Below are 19,964 nucleotides of genomic sequence, written 5' to 3' on the forward strand. Positions count from 1 at the left end.
TTCTTCCCTGTCTGTCTGTCCTACCAGAGCCTGTATGATTCTTCCCTGTCTGTCTGTCCTACCAGAGCCTGAAGCCAGTGGTGCTGGGGTTCACAGCCGTCCCCTGGACTCTGAGGACCTGCGTCTGATAGAGGAGGACTTGAGCAAACAGTTGAGCTCCAGCCCCGGAGATGGAGATCCGGACTGGGATGAAGAGCCCGACATGGAGCCCTACCTCACCGGTCTGGAGAACGGGGGTACGTGGGTTAGTGGAGGGCAGCTATAGTTGGAATGCAATATGGAGGCTAGTGAATTTGAGGTCACATTAGCTTTTGTTTGCTGCTGCATAATTTGCGTTCTTGACATTTCTGTGAGAGATTAGTTGAACTTGACATGTGAAGCATAATGTACCTTTTCTCTGTTTACACTCTCTCTCTTTCAGATATGTTCTTCTCCATGGGTCCTGGTATGACTAGCAGTGTGACGTCAGCGCTCTCTGGCAGCTCTCTCTCCGACAGCATGGCGTCGTCTACACACAGCCAGGCTAGCTATGCCCAGGGCCTTCCACAGGGTCCCAGGCGTTATCCTGTACCAGGATCACTATCCAGCCTGCCCCAGTGTAACCGAATACCAGGTAACACTCACAACATCTTACCTGTTTTGTACACATTTCACAGATAACAAAATCTATATTATACATCCTATCTTCCTGATTCATCTTATTAGCCTCTCCTCGTCCAGGGCGACGTAGCCAATCTGAGCCCCTGAAACCAGAGGCATTGCTCCGCCTCTCGCTTGGCGGGCTCACCCTAACCCTACTGGAGCAGGAACCATACCCCGGGCCGGACGGAGTGTCCTCATTGACCCAGGTGTCTCAGGTGTTCTTCCGGGAGCTGGCCTTCTTCAAAGACAGCATGTTCAGCGAGAGAGACTTCCACCACCTCAGAGCTAGCTTCGCTAAAGCCTGCCCCCACTCACACCTCAGGTACAAACACACAATAGCCTCTTCAACGTTGGCCACCACTCCTCAGATATACCAACACACCTGCCTGCCCTACATACCCGTAAATAATCATTTTCTCTATCTCTCAGGATGACTGGAGCAGCGGTACAGGTGGCGTGTGAGATGCGCAGTGCAGGTCGCCACTCCCGTGCTGTGACCTCTGACCTATCCTTCAGTAGGCTAGAGCTGCTTGAGTGTCTCTGGGAGCCAGGAAAGCCCCAATACACTGAGGTAGGACAGGGGCTGTTATTTGAGATGATCTGAGGACTTTAACACCCCATTCAACATAAGTGTGCTACAGCTGGGGTTAGCATTGCCCAGGATATAACTCTTCTCTCCTCTTTCCTCCCTCTCTAGTTGCTCCAGTTCCAGCATGCTGGGATGTTCACAGTGGGGGGAGCTACAGCCAGACCGTGTGCACAGCTACACTACAGTCTCACAGAGAAACACCTGCGCAAGGTAAACCAGGACAGTGTCCATGTTGTGTGTTGGCGTCATGTTCAAAAGCTAATATGTCATTAATTCAGTCTGTTTTGGTCGCCTCTGTTAACCTGCTACCCCCTCCTGATATGTCAATGTCTCTGTATTGCAGGGGAGGCAGCGTGTGGTGCGTAGAGACAGTGTAGTGAGGGTAGAGTTGGGAGAGCTGAGTGCTGAGTTGGACCTGGACATACTGAGTCGACTGGAGCCTCTGAGCAGAGCCTGCAGCCACTGTCCCACACAGACAGGAGGAGGACCCGTCCACACACAGGTAAACACTTAGCAAGCCATCAGCCACTGTCCCACACAGACAGGAGGAGGACCCGTCCACACACAGGTGAACACTTAGCAAGCCATCAGTCACTGTCCCACACAGACAGGAGGAGGACCCGTCCACACACAGGTAAACACTTAGCAAGCCATCAGCCACTGTCCCACACAGACAGGAGGAGGACCCGTCCACACACAGGTAAACACTTAGCAAGCCATCAGCCACTGTCCCACACAGACAGGAGGAGGACCCGTCCACACACAGGTAAACACTTAGCAAGCCATCAGCCACTAAGAGACGCCATTTGATAATGGTTGATAAGGATTTTGATATGTCTGCCTCACAATTTAAGTTAAATTGCAGGTTTGCTTTTAGATTTTTTTATTTGAATATTCTCCCTGCTTTTTCCTCTCCCATCCCTCTCTCAGACCCAGAGCAGAGAGCTGCACTCCTCTCTCTCCCTCCTCTCGCCCCACGCCATCCTCAAGCTCCGCTTCCCCATCCCGGACCTCCGGCCGCTCCCCTTCCGACGCCCTCCTTCCCAGAGAGCCGTGCGGCAGGAGACCCTGGTACTGGAGCTGTGTGACCTGGACATCTGCTCCCAGGAGGGCCTTGACCTCCAGCCAGATCACCATGCACCCCCTGGCCCCTCCCACAGCTCCCTCACACAGCTATTGGAGGCCAGTTTCAGTGACATGCACGGTGAGGAATACACACACACACACGGTCAAATATACATACTCACACACTAACACTCACATTTTGAGCAATTGTTTGTTCATTGTCTCTCTCAGGAACGTATGAGGGCTGGGAGGGAGGCTCCTTCCCCTGTATCAGAGTCAAGAAGAGTCAAGACTCCATGGCCAAGTGAGTGTTTCTGGAACATTTGTTTTAGGAGAGTTTGTTTCACTTGCTGTGTCACTTGGATTGAATGTCTTTCATCAAAAACCTACTGTACACCAATTCCACAGCTGTATAGTATACATCTCCCTCTATCTCCCTCCCTCTCTCCAGGCTGTCAGTGCGTGTGAGTGGAGGAGAGGGTCTGGGGTCAGCGTTGGGGAGGGTAGGGGTGGGTCTGATGAGGGACCTGGGGTCCATGTCGTTTGAGAACCCCTGTGAACTCCGAGAGAAGACCAGCTCTCCCTTCTCCTCCAACCGCACCATGTTCGAGACTGAGGAGGTACCGCACCATACCATCACAAACACCTAGACCCCTCTCTCACCCCTGGCCAGCCCTCTCTCACCCCTGGCCAGCCCTCTCTCACCCCTGGCCAGCCCTCTCTCACCCCTGGCCAGCCCTCTCTCACCCCTGGCCAGCCCTCTCTCACCCCTGGCCAGCCCTCTCTCACCCCTGGCCAGCCCTCTCTCACCCCTGGCCAGCCCTCTCTCACCCCTGGCCAGCCCTCTCTCACCCCTGGCCAGCCCTCTCTCACAACTGGCCAGCCCTCTCTCACAACTGGCCAGCCCTCTCTCACAACTGGCCAGCCCTCTCTCACAACTGGCCAGCCCTCTCTCACAACTGGCCAGCCCTCTCTCACAACTGGCCAGCCCTCTCTCACAACTGGCCAGCCCTCTCTCACAACTGGCCAGCCCTCTCTCACAACTGGCCAGCCCTCTCTCACAACTGGCCAGCCTTTTGCATGTAAATCTCTCATGGCTCAAAGTGGAAGAGAGATTGACTTTATCCATACTTGTTTTTGTAAGAAGTGTTGACAAGCTGAATGCACCGAGCTGTATGTTTAAACTACTAGCACACAGCTCAGACACCCATGCATACCCCACAAGACATGCCACCAAAAGTTTCTTCACAGTACTAAATAGAGCCATGGCTACATTGAACTCTATTCCACATCAGGTAACTGATACAAGCAGTAGAATCATATTTTAAAAAAACGGATAAAAATACACCTTATGGAACAGCAGTGTCTGTGAAGAGACATACACACAGGTACAGACACATGCATACGCACACAAACACTAGCACACGCACACGTACAGAACCAGTCAAATGTTTGGACACACCTACTCATTCAAGGGTTTTTCTTTATTTTTGCTATTTTCTAAGTTGTAGAATAATAGTGAAGACATCAACATGATGAAATAACAAATATGAATCATGTAGTAACCAAAAAATTATTAAACAAATCAAAATATATTTTAGACTCTTCAAAGTAGCCACCCTTTGCCTTGACAGCTTTGCACACTCTTGGCATTCGCTCAACCAGCTTCACCTGGAATGCTTTTCCAACAGTCTTGAAGAAGTTCCCACATATGCTGAACACTTGTTGGCTGCTTTTCCTTCACTCTGCGGTCCAACTCATCCCATACCATCTCAATTTGGTTGAGGTCAGGTGATTGTGGAGGCCAGGTCATCTGATGCAGCACTCTATCACTCTCCTTCTTGGTCAAATAGGCCTTACACAGCCTGGAGGTGTGTTGGGTCATTGTCCTGTTGAAAAACAAATGATAGTCCCACTAAGCGCCAACCAGATGGGATGGTGTATATCTGCATAATGCTGTGGTAGCCATGCTGGTTAAGTGTGCCTTGAATTCTAAATAAATCACCAACAGTGCCACCAGCAAAGCCCCCATACACCATACCACCACCTCAATGCTTCACGGTGGGAACCACACATGAGGAGATTTTCCGAATTGACTGACCTTCATGTCTTAAAGTAATGATGGACTGTTGTTTCTCTTTGCTTATTTGAGCTGTTCTTGCCATAATATGGACATGGTCTTTTACCAAATAGGGCTATCTTCTGTATACCACCCCTCGGGTTGCACATTTTGGGGAATATTTAGAGGTGGAAACTTTCTGTGGGAATTAACGGGAATATATGGGAATTAATATGAATACCATTTACATGTAGATGTTTTTTGCATTGGATATACACTGCTCAAAAAAATAAAGGGAACACTTAAACAACACAATGTAACTCCCAGTCAATCACACTTCTGTGAAATCAAACTGTCCACTTAGGAAGCAACACTGATTGACAATAAATTTCACATGCTTCTGCAGGTGTGGACCACAGACCACTTCTCAGTTCCTATGCTTCCTGGCTGATGTTTTGGTCACTTTTGAATGCTGGCGGTGTTTTCGCTCTAGTGGTAGCATGAGACGGAGTCTACAACCCACACAAGTGGCTCAGGTAGTGCAGCTCATCCAGGATGGCACATCAATGCGAGCTGTGGCAAGAAGGTTTGCTCTGTCTGTCAGCGTAGTGTCCAGAGCATGGAGGCGCTACCAGGAGACAGGCCAGTACACCAGGAGACGTGGAGGAGGCCGTAGGAGGGCAACAACCCAGCAGCAGGACCGCTACCTCCGCCTTTGTGCAAGGAGGAGCAGGAGGAGCACTGCCAGAGCCCTGCAAAATGACCTCCAGCAGGCCACAAATGTGCATGTGTCTGCTCAAATGGTCAGAAACAGACTCCATGAGGGTGGTATGAGGGCCCGACGTCCACAGGTGGGGGTTGTGCTTACAGCCCAACACCGTGCAGGACGTTTGGCATTTGCCAGAGAACACCAAGATTGGCAAATTCGCCACTGGCGCCCTGTGCTCTTCACAGATGAAAGCAGGTTCACACTGAGCACATGTGACAGAGTCTGGAGACGCCGCGGAGAACGTTCTGCTGCCTGCAACATCCTCCAGCATGACCGGTTTGACGGTGGGTCAGTCATGGTGTGGGGTGGCATTTCTTTGGGGGGCCGCACAGCCCTCCATGTGCTCGCCAGAGGTAGCCTGACTGCCATTAGGTACCGAGATGAGATCCTCAGACCCCTTGTGAGACCATATGCTGGTGCGGTTGGCCCTGGGTTCCTCCTAATGCAAGACAATGCTAGACCTCATGTGGCTGGAGTGTGTCAGCAGTTCCTGCAAGAGGAAGGCATTGATGCTATGGACTGGCCCGCCCGTTCCCCAGACCTGAATCCAATTGAGCACATCTGGGACATCATGTCTCGCTCCATCCACCAACGCCACGTTGCACCACAGACTGTCCAGCAGTTGGCGGATGCTTTAGTCCAGGTCTGGGAGGAGATCCCTCAGGAGACCATCCGCCACCTCATCAGGAGCATGCCCAGGCGTTGTAGGGAGGTCATACAGGCACGTGGAGGCCACACACACTACTGAGCCACATTTTGACTTGTTTTAAGGACATTACATCAAAGTTGGATCAGCCTGTAGTGTGGTTTTCCACTTTCATTTTGAGTGTGACTCCAAATCCAGACCTCCATGGGTTGATAAATTGGATTTCCATTGATTATTTTTGTGTGATTTTGTTGTCAGCACATTCAACTATGTAAAGAAAAAAGTATTTAATAAGATTATTTCATTCAGATCTAGGATGTGTTGTTTTAGTGTTCCCTTTATTTTTTTTTGAGCAGTATATATTAAGATTTGTTACTACATGATTCAATATGTGTTATTTCATAGTTTTGATGTCTTCACTATTATTCTACAATGTAGAAAAGAGTAAAAAATAAACACCCTTAAGTGAGTACGTGTGTCCAAACCTTAGACTGGTACTGTACATTGTAATATTGTTGTATGGTGGTATTATACATGTTGTATTGTAGATATGTAGTGGTGTAATAATGTTATATGATGTACTGTTTTGTGTAATGTAAGTGCCTTAATGTGTTTGGACTCCAGGAAGAGTAGCTGCTGCCTTGGCAGAGCTAACGGGGATCCTTAATAAACCCCAGGAAGAGTAGCTTCTGCCTTGGCAGAACTAATGAGGAGCCATAATAAATCCCAGGAAGAGTAGCTTCTGCCTTGGCAGAGCTAATGGGGATCCTTAATAAACCCCAGGAAGAGTAGCTGCTGACTTGGCAGAACTAATGGGGATCCATAGTACAAATCCCTCTTGCACCTGGCCATCCCTCTCTTGCACCTGGCCATCTGGCCATCCCACCTGGCCATCTCTCTCTCGCACCTGGCCATCCCTCTCTCGCACCTGGCCATCCCTCTCTCGCACCTGGCCATCCCTCTCTCGCGCCTGGCCATCCCTCTCTCGCGCCTGGCCATCCCTCTCTCGCGCCTGGCCATCCCTCTCTCGCGCCTGGCCATCCCTCTCTCGCGCCTGGCCATCCCTCTCTCGCGCCTGGCCATCCCTCTCTCGCGCCTGGCCATCCCTCTCTCGCGCCTGGCCATCCCTCTCTCGCGCCTGGCCATCCCTCTCTCGCGCCTGGCCATCCCTCTCTCGCGCCTGGCCATCCCTCTCTCGCGCCTGGCCATCCCTCTCTCGCGCCTGGCCATCCCTCTCTCGCGCCTGGCCATCCCTCTCACGCACCTGGCCATCCCTCTCTCGCACCTGGCCATCCCTCCTTTACTGGACCAATTGTCAGTTTCTCACCTACACTCAATCACCTGACAATCCTTCTCACTCAATCACCTGACCATCCCTCTCTGACATATAATCTCACACTTCCCGAAGATATTGGGGTTTTATTTGACCCGTTTTCCGAAAGTCGCAGTCTAATCTTTTGTCATTCTCCCTCTCCTCCTTATCCTTCTGTCCTCTCTATCTCCTTTCATTGCCCCCCTCTCAGATGGTAATCCCAGCAGACCCAGAGGGGATGCAACAGTTCCAGTCTCAGTGTGTGTCTCAGTGTCAGTGTGTAGTAGACGTCTTTCTGCCCCTGGCCTACATCTTCCTGCCCAGCAAACAGGCCTTCCAGAGCATCTACAACAGGTCTGTGGGTCTCTTTTTCTGCTAGTTTGCTTATTTGTACAAAAATGAATTACAATGTACAGTTGAAGTCGGAAGTTTACATACACTAAGGTTGGAGTCATTAAAACTAGTTTTTCAACCACTCCACAAATTTCTTGTTAACAAACAATCGTTTTGACAAGTCAGTTAGGACATCTATTTTGTGCATGACACAAGTAAATTTTCCAACAATTGTTTACAGATTATTTCACTTATAATTCACTATATCATAATTCCAGTGGGTCATAAGTTTACATACACTAAGTTGACTGTTCCTTTAAACATCTTGGAAAATTCCAGAAAATGTCATGGCTTTAGAAGCTTCTGACAGGCTAATTGACATAATTTGAGTCAATTGGAGGTGTACCTGTGGATGTATTTCAAGGCCTACCTTCAAACTCAGTGCCTCTTTGCTTGACATCTTGGGAAAATTAAAGATATCAGCCAAGACCTCAGATAAAAAATTGGTTCATCCTTGGGAGCAATTTCCAAAATCCTGAAGGTACCACGTTCATCTGTACAAACAATAGTACGCAAGTATAAACACCATGGGACCATGCAGCCGTCATACCGCTCAGGAAGGAGACGCGTTCTGCCTCCTAGTGGTGAACGTACTTTGGTGCGAAAAGTGCAAATCAATCCCAGAACAACAGCAAAGGACCTTGTGAAGATGCTGGAGGTAATGGGTACAAAAGTATCTATATCCACAGTAAAACGAGTCCTATATCGACATAACCTGAAAGACCTCTCAGCAAGGAAGAAGTCACTGCTCCAAAACCGCCATAAAAAAGCCAGACTACGGTTTGCAACTGCACATCGGGATGAAGATCGTACTTTTTGGAGATATGTCCTTTGGTCTGATGAAACCGAAATAGAACTGTTTGGCCATAATGACCATCACTATGTTTGGAGGAAAAAAGGGGGACGCTTGCAAGCCGATGAACATCATCCCAACAGTCAAGCACGGGGGTGGCAGCATCGCGTTGTGGGGGTGCTTTGCTGCAGGAGGGACTGGTGCACTTCACAAAATAGATGGCATCATGAGTCAGGAAAATGATGTGGATATATTGAAGCATCGTCTCAAGACATCAGTCAGGAAGTTAAAGCTTGGTTGCAAATGGGTCTTCCAAATGGACAATGACCCCAAGCATACTTCCAAAGTTGTGGCAAAATGGCCTAAGGACAACCAAGTCAAGGTATTGGCGTGGCCATCACAAAGCCCTGACCACAAAGCCCTGGCAGAACTGAAAAAGTGTGTGCGAGCAAGGAGGCCTACTAGCCTGTCTCAGTTACACCAGCTCTGTCAGGAGGAATGGGCCAAAATTCACCCAACTTATTGTGGGAAGCTTGTGGAAGGCTACCTGAAACGTTTGACCCAAGTTAAACAATTTAAAGGCAATGCTACCAAATACTAATTGAGTGTATGTAAACTTCTCATCCACTGGGAATGTGATGAAAGAAATAAAAGCTGGAATAAATCATTCTCTCTACTATTATTCTGACATTTCACATTCTTAGGATCACCCCTTTTATTTTATCTGACCTAAGACAGGGAATTTTTACTAGGATTAAATGTCAGGAATTGTGAAAAACTGAGTTTAAATGTATTTGGCTAAGGTGTATGTGAACTTCCGACTTCAACTGTATGCACTCCCTACTGTAAGTCTCTCTGGAGAAGAGTGGTCTGCTAAATGACTAAGAAGTCAATGTGAACATTTTACAATCACTTATTCTCTTTTTCTGTCCTTTCCCTCTGTCCTCCTCTCTCCATCCCTGTAGGATCAATAATGACCTGTTAATGTGGGAAGCCCCTCCCCCCTCGGGTTCTAAGAGCGACCACAGCCCCCTACACGGTCGCCAAGACGATGACAACTTCCAGCTTTGCAAGTCTGCCTTCAGACTAGGTGAGACCCCCATACTGAGACTTGTAAACCACTTCAGACTGGTCAGACACTCATTCAGAATTGGGTAATCCCTGGGTAGCAACTTGTTGACATCTTTAGTTTATTTAAATCTCTGATTAAGATGGCTTGCCAAGTAGTATGAGTTGAGCAACTCTTTAGTCGGCACACCTGCAGACCATCTGAAATGTGTTGTTGCTCAGCAGTTCTATAACTGTGACGTTTCTGGTCTCTCAGACTCGGACTCCGAGGAGGAAGATGCTCAGTTCTACACAGCCAGTGAATCAACCAGACGCAGGCAGTCAGAGCCCCGCCCTAACCACACCCTCAGCCTGCTCTCTCTCACCATTGTCATAGGAAAGGGCCGCCTCCAAGCAATGACAGACAGCAAGGTGAGCCATTGATGAACCAACTTCATCTTACAATGGTTAACTAGGGATATAGACTGGAGAGATTTTGGATCCTGGTTCAATTCCTGACTGGACCTTACTGCTTGAATGAGTGATATTAGAGCAAACATAAATGTAATTTGAATTCAATAGCTTGGAATTTGTATTACAAAAATTGAATGATTGAATGTATACATACTATGACGCTTCTAAAGAAGACACTTGCTTAAATACATTGTTTTCTCTTTCTCCTCTCCTTCAGGGAGAGACGGGAAGTCCGGAGGACCGGTGTCACGGTGAGCTCCTATTGGACCTAGAAGGGGGGAAGATGTTCAGCGTGGCGCAGCATCAAAACAACCCCCATCTCAGCTTCCTGTGCCTGGAGAGCAGGAGGGTGGAGCTCTACCACAAAGGTGAGTGGAATGACTGTGTGATATCAGGGTTTAGTTCTGGTAGTACCTACCTAATCATGTGTAGTAGTGTGATAATCTATGTGTTATCATATAGATTTTAGTCATGAGCTAATCTCTTCTAAATGACTGACAGCCCTTTCTTTTCTGGCCACTAACCCTTTTTCTACCCCTCATAGCTGTAGTGAAGGACTCCCCTGTCCCCGGGCGGTTGGAAATGCCCAGCTTCACTCCCCCAGGGCATCTAGACCTTACCATTTACCCCACAGAGTTGGGGCTGAGCAGTGTGAGTGGCAGGGAGACTGAGGTCCAGATGTTATCCACAGCCATCAAAATCACCCTGGACCCTCAGAAGAACGTCAAGGTAACACGCATATCTTCTCATTTAGTCTTTGAATGAAATATCACCTTTTGATTGTGCTTGTAGGTTAGCTGTGCTTATGACGAAGAAAGCTTAAGAAATATCATTAACTTAACCTCTCTGGGGTATGTGGGACGCTAGCGTAGTACATGTAGTACCCACCCGCGGGACACACTATTCAACAACCAGTGAAATAGCAGGGCGGCAAATTCAAAACAACAAAAATCTCATAATTCAAATTTCTCAAACATACAACTATTATATCCCATTTTAAAGATACACTTCTCGTTACTCCAACCACATTGTCCGATTTCAAAAAGGCTTTACGGTGAAAGCATAACATTAGATTATGTTAGGACAGCGCCAAGACAAGAAAAACCACACAGCCATTTTCCAAGCAAGGAGAGGTGTCACAAAAACCAGAAATACAGCTAAAATGAATCACTAACCTTTGATGATCTTCATCAGATGGCACTCATGTTACACAATACATGTATGTTTTGCTCGATAAAGTTCATATTTATATAAAAAAAAAACATTTTACATTGGCGTGTAATGTTCAGAAATGTTTTGCCTCCCAAAACTTCCGGTGAATGAGCACATCAATTTACAGAAATACTCATCATAAACGTTGATAAAATATTCAACAGTTATTCAAAGAATTATAGATGCACTTCTCCTTAATGCAACCGCTGTGTCAGATTTCAAAAAAGCTTTACGGCGAAAGCAAATTTTGCAATAATCGTGAGTACAGTGCTCAGATATCAAAACAAGCCATACAGCTACCCGCCATTTTGGAGTCAACAGAAATGACCAAAATTACATTATAAATATTCACTTACCTTTGATGATCTTCATCGGAATCCACTCCCAGGAATCCCAGTTCCAGAATAAATGTTTGTTTTGTTCGATAAAGTTCATCTTTATGTCCAAATACCTCCATTTTGTTCGCGCGTTTAGTCCACTACTCCAAATGTAAGGCACGCGCTTACTAAGTCCAGATGAAAAGTCTAAAAAGTTATTCTACAGTTTGTAGAAACATGTCAAACGATGTATAGAATCAATCTTTATGATGTTTTTATCATAAATCTTCCATAATATTCCATCCGGACAATTCCTTTGTCTTCAAAAAAGAAAAGGAACACAGCTAACTCAAGTGAGCGCACGCTACTGAGCTCATGTCATTTTCTCTGTCAGCTACTTCCAGGAGCTCTTATTCTCTCCCTATTCACAGTAGAAGCATGAAACAACGGTCTAAAGACTGTTGTCATCTAGTGGAAGCCTCAGGAAGTGCAAAATGAACCCTAAGTCACTGTATACTGTATAGGCAATCACTTGAAAAACTACAAACCTCAAATCCAACCAGGAAGTGTGGAAATCTTTCTCAGGTCTTTGCCTGCCATATGAGTTCTGTTATACTCACAGACATCATTCAAACAGTTTTAGAAACATTAGAGTGTTTTCTATCCAAATATACTAATAATATGCATATCCTACCTTCTGAGCCTGGAGTAGCAGGCAGTTTACTACGGGCACGCCTTTCATCTGGACGTCAAAATACTGCCCCCTACCCTAGAGAAGTTAATTCTGTGTTTGTGTGTTTTACAGGAGTTTCTGGTTGCCCTTCGTCTCCATGGCGCCACTATGCAACATCGCATGGCACAGACCAATCACAGCTGGCACGAACAGGTATGGGGGATCGTAATAAATACTAAATCTGAGATGCTTCAGGCACCTAACATGATTTGACTGTGTGGGTGTGTTTGTTTAGTGAGTCTTGTTGATTAGTCTGTTTTTCTTCATGACAGCTGGTTGATTTTTTGGATGTCATTGATGACCCGATCCTGGGCTTTACGTCTCCTGTAGTTATTACCGTCCTACACACACACCTGGCAACCTGCGTCGTGGACTACAGGTACACACACACACCAGATTTACATATGTGGACAAAGACAGATAATACATTATTAACATTAAAAAAAAAAATCACTTCTCCCTTCTCTCCCCTTCTTTCTGTCTTTCAGGCCCCTGTATCTTCCATTGAGAGTGTTGTTCACAGCAGAATCCTTCTCTCTCTCCAGTAACATCATAGTAGACACTGCCACCTTTCACCTCAGGTACAGTAACAGTGAAATTCAAAATAAGTTGTTCCTTTACTTCATTTATGGGCAACTGGCGGCCCCCCTCTTTGTAAGCCCAATTAAAATAAATAATCTATATTTTTTGGAACTCAGTCGGGGTCTCAACTTACTGTTGAGAGAGAGAATACACAAGGCGCAATTTTGAAATTTGGTTGTGCATCAGCAATCACTTAATTAGGCTGTCAGTTAGTCTAGCAGCCAGCTATCTAAACTTGGAGTAAGCATGCTTGAATTACTGACCGGGTTGGGGCCCATTGATCATCAGTTATCTGCAAAAATGGTATTGCTCGCCTGAGGTAGAGTACTTGATGAAAAGCTGTAGACCACACTATCTACCAAGAGAGTTTTCATCCAAAGTTTTCCTATCTGTCTATTTACCACCACAAACTGATGCTGGCACTAAGACCGCACTCAACGAGCTGTATAAGGCCATAAGCACACAAGAAAATGCTCATCCAGAAGCGGCGCTCCTAGTGGCTGGGGACTTTAATGCAGGCAAACTTACATTTGTTTTACCTCATTTCTACCAGCACGTCACACGTGCAGCCAGAGGGAAAAAACTCTCGACCATCTTTACTCCACACAGAGACGTAAACAAAGCTCTCCCTCGCCCTCCATTTGGAAAATCTGACCATAATTCTATCCTCCTGATTCCTGCTTACAAGCAAAAACTAAAGCAGGAAGTACCAATACGGACGTTGTCAGATGACATAGATGCTATGCTACAGGACTGTTTTAATATGTTCCGGGATTCAGACAATGGCATTGAGGAGTATACCACCTCAGTCACCGGCTTCATCAATAAGTGCATCGATAGTGACCGTACGTACATATCCCAACCAGAATTAATGGATTACAGGCAACATCCGCAACGAATTAAAGGCTAGAACTGCCACTTTCAATGACTGAGACACTAATCCGGACGCTTATAAGAAATCCCGCGATGCCCTCAGACGAACCATCAAACAGGCAAAGCATCAATACAGGACTAAGATTGAATCCTACTACACCGGCTCTGATGCTCGCCGGATGTGGCAGGGCCGCAAGTTGCCCAATGACGCAAGCCTACCAGACAAGCGAAATGACTTTTTATGCTCGCTTCGAGGCAAGCAACACTGAAGCATTCATGAGAGCATCAGTTGTTCCGGGTGACTGTGTGATCATGCTCTCCGTAGCCGATGTGAGCAAGACTTTTTAAACAGGTCAACATTCACAAGGCTGCGGGGCCAGACGGAATACCGGGAGGTGTACTCAGACGTGCACGACCAATTGGTAAGTGTCTTCACTGACATTTTCAACCTCTCCCTGACCGAGTCTGTAATACCTACATGTTTCAAGCAGGCCACCATAGTCCCTGTGCCCAATAAAACAAAGGTAAACACCTCCCTCTGCAACTGGATCCTGGACTTCCTGACGGGCCACCCCCAGGTGGTAAGGATAGGCAACAACACATCTGCGCATCTTCAAGTTCGTGGTCCAAATACACCAAGACAGTCATGAAGACGGCACGACAACACATTTGCCCCCTCAGGAGAAAAAAAGTATTTGGCATGGGTCCCCAGATCCTCAAAGTTCTACAGCTGCACCATCGAGAGCATCTGACAGGTTGCATCGCCTGGTATGGCAACTGCTCGGCATCTGACCGTAAGGCGTTACAGAGGGTAGTGCGTACGGCCAAATACATCTGGGGCTAAGCACAGGACCTATATACAAGGCGGTGTCAGAGGAAGGCCCAAAGAATTGTCAAAGTCTCCAGTTACCCAAGTCATAGACTGTTCTCTTTGCTACCACACGGCAAGCGTTACCAGAGCGTCAAGTCTAGGTCCAAAAGGCTCCTTAACAACAGCTACTCCCAAGCCATAAGTCTCCTGAACAGCTAATCAAATGGCTACCCGGACTATTTACATTACACTGCTGCTACTCACTGTTTTTATTATCTATGCAAAGTCATTTTACCCCTACCTACATGTACAAATGACCGACTGACCTGTACCCCCGCACATTGACTCGGTACCGGTACCCCCTGTATATAGAGTCGTTATTTTATTGTGTTACTTTTTATTTCATTTTTTACTTAAGTTTATTTAGTAAATATTTTCTTAACTCTTTCTTGAACTGCATTGTTGGTTAAGGGCTTGTAAGTAAGCATTTCACAGTACTTAGCGCATGTGACAAAAAATGTTTGATTAAAAATGTGTAGAATTGCAGGAGGGAGACGGGGGGGTTAGGAATAACCTAATAGTTGGCTATTGAAGTTTGTGATGGTATTTCCTCTTCAGGTTTATCCTGGATGATTCTGCCTTGTTTCTCTCTGATAAGTGTGAAAATGACGTAGTGGACCTGAGACGAGGTATGACACATAATTAACTGTACCGTGTGTGTGTACGTCTACATCTGATTGTGTTTGCAGTTCTAACGCTCTCTTTCTCTCTCTCGCTCTTTCTCTCCTCAGACTATGTGTGTGTTCTGGACATTGATCTGCTGGAGCTGGCCATCACCACATGGAAAGGCAGTGATACAGGGAAACTGGTAAGTTCTTAGCCTGACAATTTTATGTGATGACACATCTATCGGTGTGTTTGAACTTGAGAGACTGTCGGTCTCAAATCTACGGTCTCTTTAGTTCTTCTTACCTCTTCTCCTCGCCAGCGAGATGACGCTCGACGGAGAAGGGCGACATCTTACGAGTTCTAACCGAACTTTGCTAATTAGTTACTTTTATTTTGTTTATCTTTTTTGTACAAAAAGTTCATGCTATCACATATCAAATGTTAATATTCACATATTTAGCAGATGTTCTTGCAGGTGTAGCGAAATGCTTGTCGACATCAGATCGACAGTTAGTAACCTCGATTTCAAATACAACTTCAACTTCCACAGCTGTTCCACTGTTCATACCAGACCCTATTCCTTTGTTCCATGAGCCACCAAAACGACGCAGGAGAAATTGAGGTGAAGAGAGAACCGAATGTCCAGTCACTCGAGAATAAGACGTATGAGCTTTTTTTCGAGAGTCTCCTGTCAGAGAGTCTCCTGTCAGAGAGACTTGAAAAGCTGGAATATTATGTCTTACTGAAACGTGGCTGGATGATGACGCAATGCATGTAGTACTCAGTGAATTCTCTATGCAGCGGTAGGATCAGACGGCGGCTTCGGGGAAGTTGAAAGGAGTGTTTTTTTTCATAAATAACAACTTGTGTACTGCTTCCAGTGGGAAGGAAATCTCTAACTTTTGTTCACTTGATATAGAATACCTCATGGTAAGCTGCAGACCCTTTTATCTACCAAGAGAGTTCTCATCTGTAATTATCACGGCTGTCTACATCCCATCCACAAGCCAACACCACTCTGGCAACAAACTGTATGGGGCCATAGACTAACAAGAAACCGCTCACCCAGAGGCAGCGTTTCTGGTGGGCGGAGACTTTAATGTGGGGAGAATTAAAACCGTCCTACCTCGCTTCTACCAACATCTCCTGTGCCACTAGGGGCGCTAAAACTCCAGACCACTTTTATTCTACCCACAGAAATGCATACATGGCCCTCCCTCGTCATCCCTTTGGCAAATATGACCATGACTCCATTCCAGTGATATCAGTGATGCGCTCAATACAGAAGTGATTAGATAGCATCCGATAGCATTGAGGAGTTTACAACAACAGTCACAGGCTTCATCAATAAGTGCAAAGACGATGTCGTCCCCACAGTGACTATAAGAACGTATCCCAACCAAAAACTATGGATTACAGACAATATCTGCACTGGGCTTAAGGCTAGAGCTACCGCTTACAAGGAAAGGGACATGGATGCATACAAGAAAGTCCTCTACGACCTCCAACAAGACATCAAACATGCAAAAGGAATATATATATATATTTTTTTTTTATTTAACCAGGTAGGCCAGTTGAGAACAAGTTCTCATTTACAACTGTGACCTGGCCAAGATAAAGCAAAGCAGTGCGACACAAACAACAACACAATAGAAAACGTATCTATATGCAGTGTGTGCAAATGAGGTAAGATTAGGGAGGTAAGGCAATAAATAGGCCGAAGTGGCGAAGTAATTACAATTTAGCAATTAAACACTGGTGTGATAGATGTACAGAAGATATATGTGCAAGTAGAGATACTGGGGTGCAAAGGAGCAACAAAAAAAAATAACAATATGCAGATGAGGTAGTTGGATGGGCTATTTACAGGTGCAATGATTTGTGAGCTGTATGGGGCCATAAATAAATACACAGTAGGAGGAAGGTGGAATCCGATTACACCGGGTCCGATGCTCGTCATATGTGGCAGGGCTTGCAGACGATAACAGATTACAAAGGCAAACCCCCAGCCGTGAGATGTCCTGTGAATTTATTTTTTATTTAACCTTTTTTTAACTAGGCAAGTCAGATAAGAACAAATTCTTATTTACAATCACGGCCTACCGGGTAACAGTGGGTGAACTGCCTTGTTCAGTGACAGATTTTTACCTTGTCAGCTCAGGGATTCAATCCAGCAACCTTTCGGTTACTGGCCCAACGCTCTAACCACTAGGCTACTTGCTCGCTTCGAGGAATACAACACTGAGTCTCGCCACCGGGCAAGACGGAATACGAGGTCGCGTTGTCAAAGCATGCGCAGACCAGCTGGCAAGTGATTCATGGACATTTATTTAGATAATTTATTTTTTAAAATCTGTCTTCATTTTTTTAACCCCCTTTTTCTCGTGGTATCCAATTGCGATCCAATTCCGATCTTGTCTCATCGTTGCAAGTCCCCAACGGTCTCGGGAGAGGCGAAGGTCGAGTCATGCATCCTCAGAAACATGACCAGCCAAACCGCTCTTCTTAATACCCGCCCGCTTAACTCGGAAGCCAGCTGCACCAAGGAGTCAGCCGGCAGGCGCCCGGCCCGCCTTAAGGAGTCGCTAGAGCGCGATGAGCCAAGTAAAGCCCCCCCACCAAACCCTTCCCTAACCCGGACGATGCTGGCCCAATTGTGCGCTGCCCTATGGAACTCCCGGTCACGGCCGGTTGTGACACAGCCTGGGATTGAACCTGGGTCTGTAGTGACGCCTCAAGACTGCTGCACCACTTGGGAGGCCCTTCACGGACATTTTGAATCTCTCCCTGTCCCAGTCTTTAATACCAACATGTTTCAACCTGACCACCATTGTCCCTGTTCCCAAGAGCTCCAAGGTAACCTGCCTAAATGACTATTGCCCTGTAGCACTCACATCTGTAATTATGAAGGCTGGTCAGGACACACATCAGTTGGTAGAGCATGGTGTTTGCAACGCCAGCATGGTGTGTGCAACGCCAGGGTTGTGGGTTCGATTCCCACGGGGGGCCAGTACAAAAAATGCATGAAATGAAATGAAATGTATAAAACGTATGCATTCACTACTGTAAGTCGCTCTGGATAAGAGCGTCTGCTAAATGACTAAAATGTAAAATGTACACTATCCTCCCAGACACCCTAGACCAGGCGTGGGCAAAGGCCGGCCTGAGGGGATGTATGTGGCCCGTGACCTAATTTCAATACGGCCCACGGAATCATGCTCAAATCACAAAGAATTTGCGATAGTAAAGTTTTGAAAAACGTATTTGCTATTCAAATTAAAATCCCAATAAATACTCGCTTTTCTTTAATGATTTAACGCCCACCGCTTGTGGGACATTTATTTTGAAGGCACGTATAAATAACAACTGCACGAGGACAGACAGTGACTGACAGGCTGATACACACGTCACAGTTACAAATAGTAGCTAGCTAGAAATTGCGCAAAAATGAGTTTTTCAAAGAAAAGTAAAGTAGACCATGTATGTAGGGTGTTCCAGCAAGAGTGGACATCGAAATATTTCTTTGAGCTATCAGGGAAAGCTGTGTGCAAAGAGAGCATCGCTGTCTTGAAAGACAACTTGTCCCGACCCTTCCAGACGAAGCATGCAGGGGAATATGTCTTCTGAGCAGAGGGCAAGTGCATCGAAAGAATTGCTTTCTCAGTTGCAAAAGCAGCAAGGACTTTTCACAAAACTGTGTTCAGCAAATGACAGTATTGCGAGAGCTATCTATGTACTGTCCCACAAAATTGCTAAACATAGCATGCCATTCGCTGAGGGTGAATTCCTTCAAGAATGTTTAATTGACTCTGCAGCAATACTTTGCCCTGACAAGAAAGAGCTGTTTGAAAGTGTTTCCCTGTCAAGACGAACAGTGACACGGCGTGTTGAGGACATCGCAGAGGATATGGAACAGTTGAAAGACAAGGTGAAGGATTTCACCTATTTCTCCTTGGCCCTGGATGAGAGCAGTGATGCACGTGACACGGCACAGTTGTTGATATTCTCTCAAGGCATAACCCCAGACTTTGAAATTACAGAGGAGCTTGCTTCAGTGCAGTCAATGAATGGCACAACCACAGGGAAAGATTCATTGGAGGAGGCTAATAAGTGTGTGGCAAAGCTGGGACGTGAGTTTTGAAAAGTTATCCAGTGTGACCACTGAAGGGTGCCCAAACTTGACAGAATAAAACATTGTCCTTTTGAAAAGGATACAAGATCAAGTAGATGAGCTGAACCAGGATCACAAAATTATTTTCCTGCATTGCATTATTCATGAGGAGGTGCTCTGTAAATGTGTTCTGAAAATGAGCCATTTTGTGGGTACAGTCACTAAAGTGGTTAACTTCATAAGAGAAAAATCTTTAAACCACAGGCAGTTTCTCTTCTAACAGTGAGACAGAGTCGGGTCATGCAGATCTGCCCTACCACACAAACGTGAGATGGCAAAGGTGCTTAAAAGGGTGTGGGACCTGAAGTAGGAGATTACAGAGTTTTTGCAAATGAAAGGGAAAAAATGTGGATTTCCCTGAACTGCAAGATAAAGAATGGTTGGATGATTTTGCCTTCGCCATGGACATCATGGCCCTCATGAATGAACTGAATTCCAAACTACAAGGGAAGGGCCTTTTTGCACATCAAATTTACAGCCATGTCAAAGCCTTCAAGGGAACATTACTCCTCCTGACCTGCCAAGTAGAAGCCAACAAACTCGCCCATCTTCCGACACCACTAGTCTGTTCCCTATCAGATGACCAGCGGGAGAAGTATACATCGCTGCTGCGTGCTTTGAACAGTGAGTTTTCTCGTCGTTTTGAGGATTTGGAAAATCCAAGTGTTGGAAAATGACATGCTGTTCGTTCCCTCTCCTTTCACCTTCAATGTGGATAACGCTCCCACTGACCTGAGCTTCTCGATCTTCAGTCTGATGCTTGGAGAACTATTCAAAACAATGTCACTGATGAGGTTCTATGCATCT

At 46.2% G+C, this 19,964-nt stretch overlaps 1 protein-coding gene across 2 annotated transcripts in view; it reads left to right on the forward strand.

Moving 5' to 3' along the window:
• The window catches only part of LOC115205571 (autophagy-related protein 2 homolog A), a 43,767-nt gene that overhangs the window by 4,715 nt on the left and 19,088 nt on the right, over window positions 1–19,964 (forward strand). Inside the window, exons 8-26 of one of the 2 annotated variants that reach the window (XM_029771703.1) lie at window positions 66–236; window positions 422–613; window positions 706–964; window positions 1,072–1,213; window positions 1,340–1,441; window positions 1,575–1,733; window positions 2,162–2,435; window positions 2,528–2,600; window positions 2,748–2,916; window positions 7,294–7,436; window positions 9,234–9,358; window positions 9,593–9,747; window positions 10,007–10,157; window positions 10,334–10,518; window positions 12,124–12,204; window positions 12,324–12,430; window positions 12,540–12,632; window positions 14,936–15,006; window positions 15,109–15,185. In XM_029771703.1, coding sequence (XP_029627563.1) covers window positions 66–236; window positions 422–613; window positions 706–964; window positions 1,072–1,213; window positions 1,340–1,441; window positions 1,575–1,733; window positions 2,162–2,435; window positions 2,528–2,600; window positions 2,748–2,916; window positions 7,294–7,436; window positions 9,234–9,358; window positions 9,593–9,747; window positions 10,007–10,157; window positions 10,334–10,518; window positions 12,124–12,204; window positions 12,324–12,430; window positions 12,540–12,632; window positions 14,936–15,006; window positions 15,109–15,185 — 2,729 coding nt within the window. The remainder of the gene's footprint in view (window positions 1–65; window positions 237–421; window positions 614–705; window positions 965–1,071; window positions 1,214–1,339; window positions 1,442–1,574; window positions 1,734–2,161; window positions 2,436–2,527; window positions 2,601–2,747; window positions 2,917–7,293; window positions 7,437–9,233; window positions 9,359–9,592; window positions 9,748–10,006; window positions 10,158–10,333; window positions 10,519–12,123; window positions 12,205–12,323; window positions 12,431–12,539; window positions 12,633–14,935; window positions 15,007–15,108; window positions 15,186–19,964) is intronic. The other variant, XM_029771704.1, reaches the window with a different exon arrangement.

This window comes from Salmo trutta, chromosome 13, assembly GCF_901001165.1.
Source record: "Salmo trutta chromosome 13, fSalTru1.1, whole genome shotgun sequence".
In the NCBI taxonomy this organism is placed as follows: Eukaryota; Metazoa; Chordata; class Actinopteri; order Salmoniformes; family Salmonidae; genus Salmo; species Salmo trutta.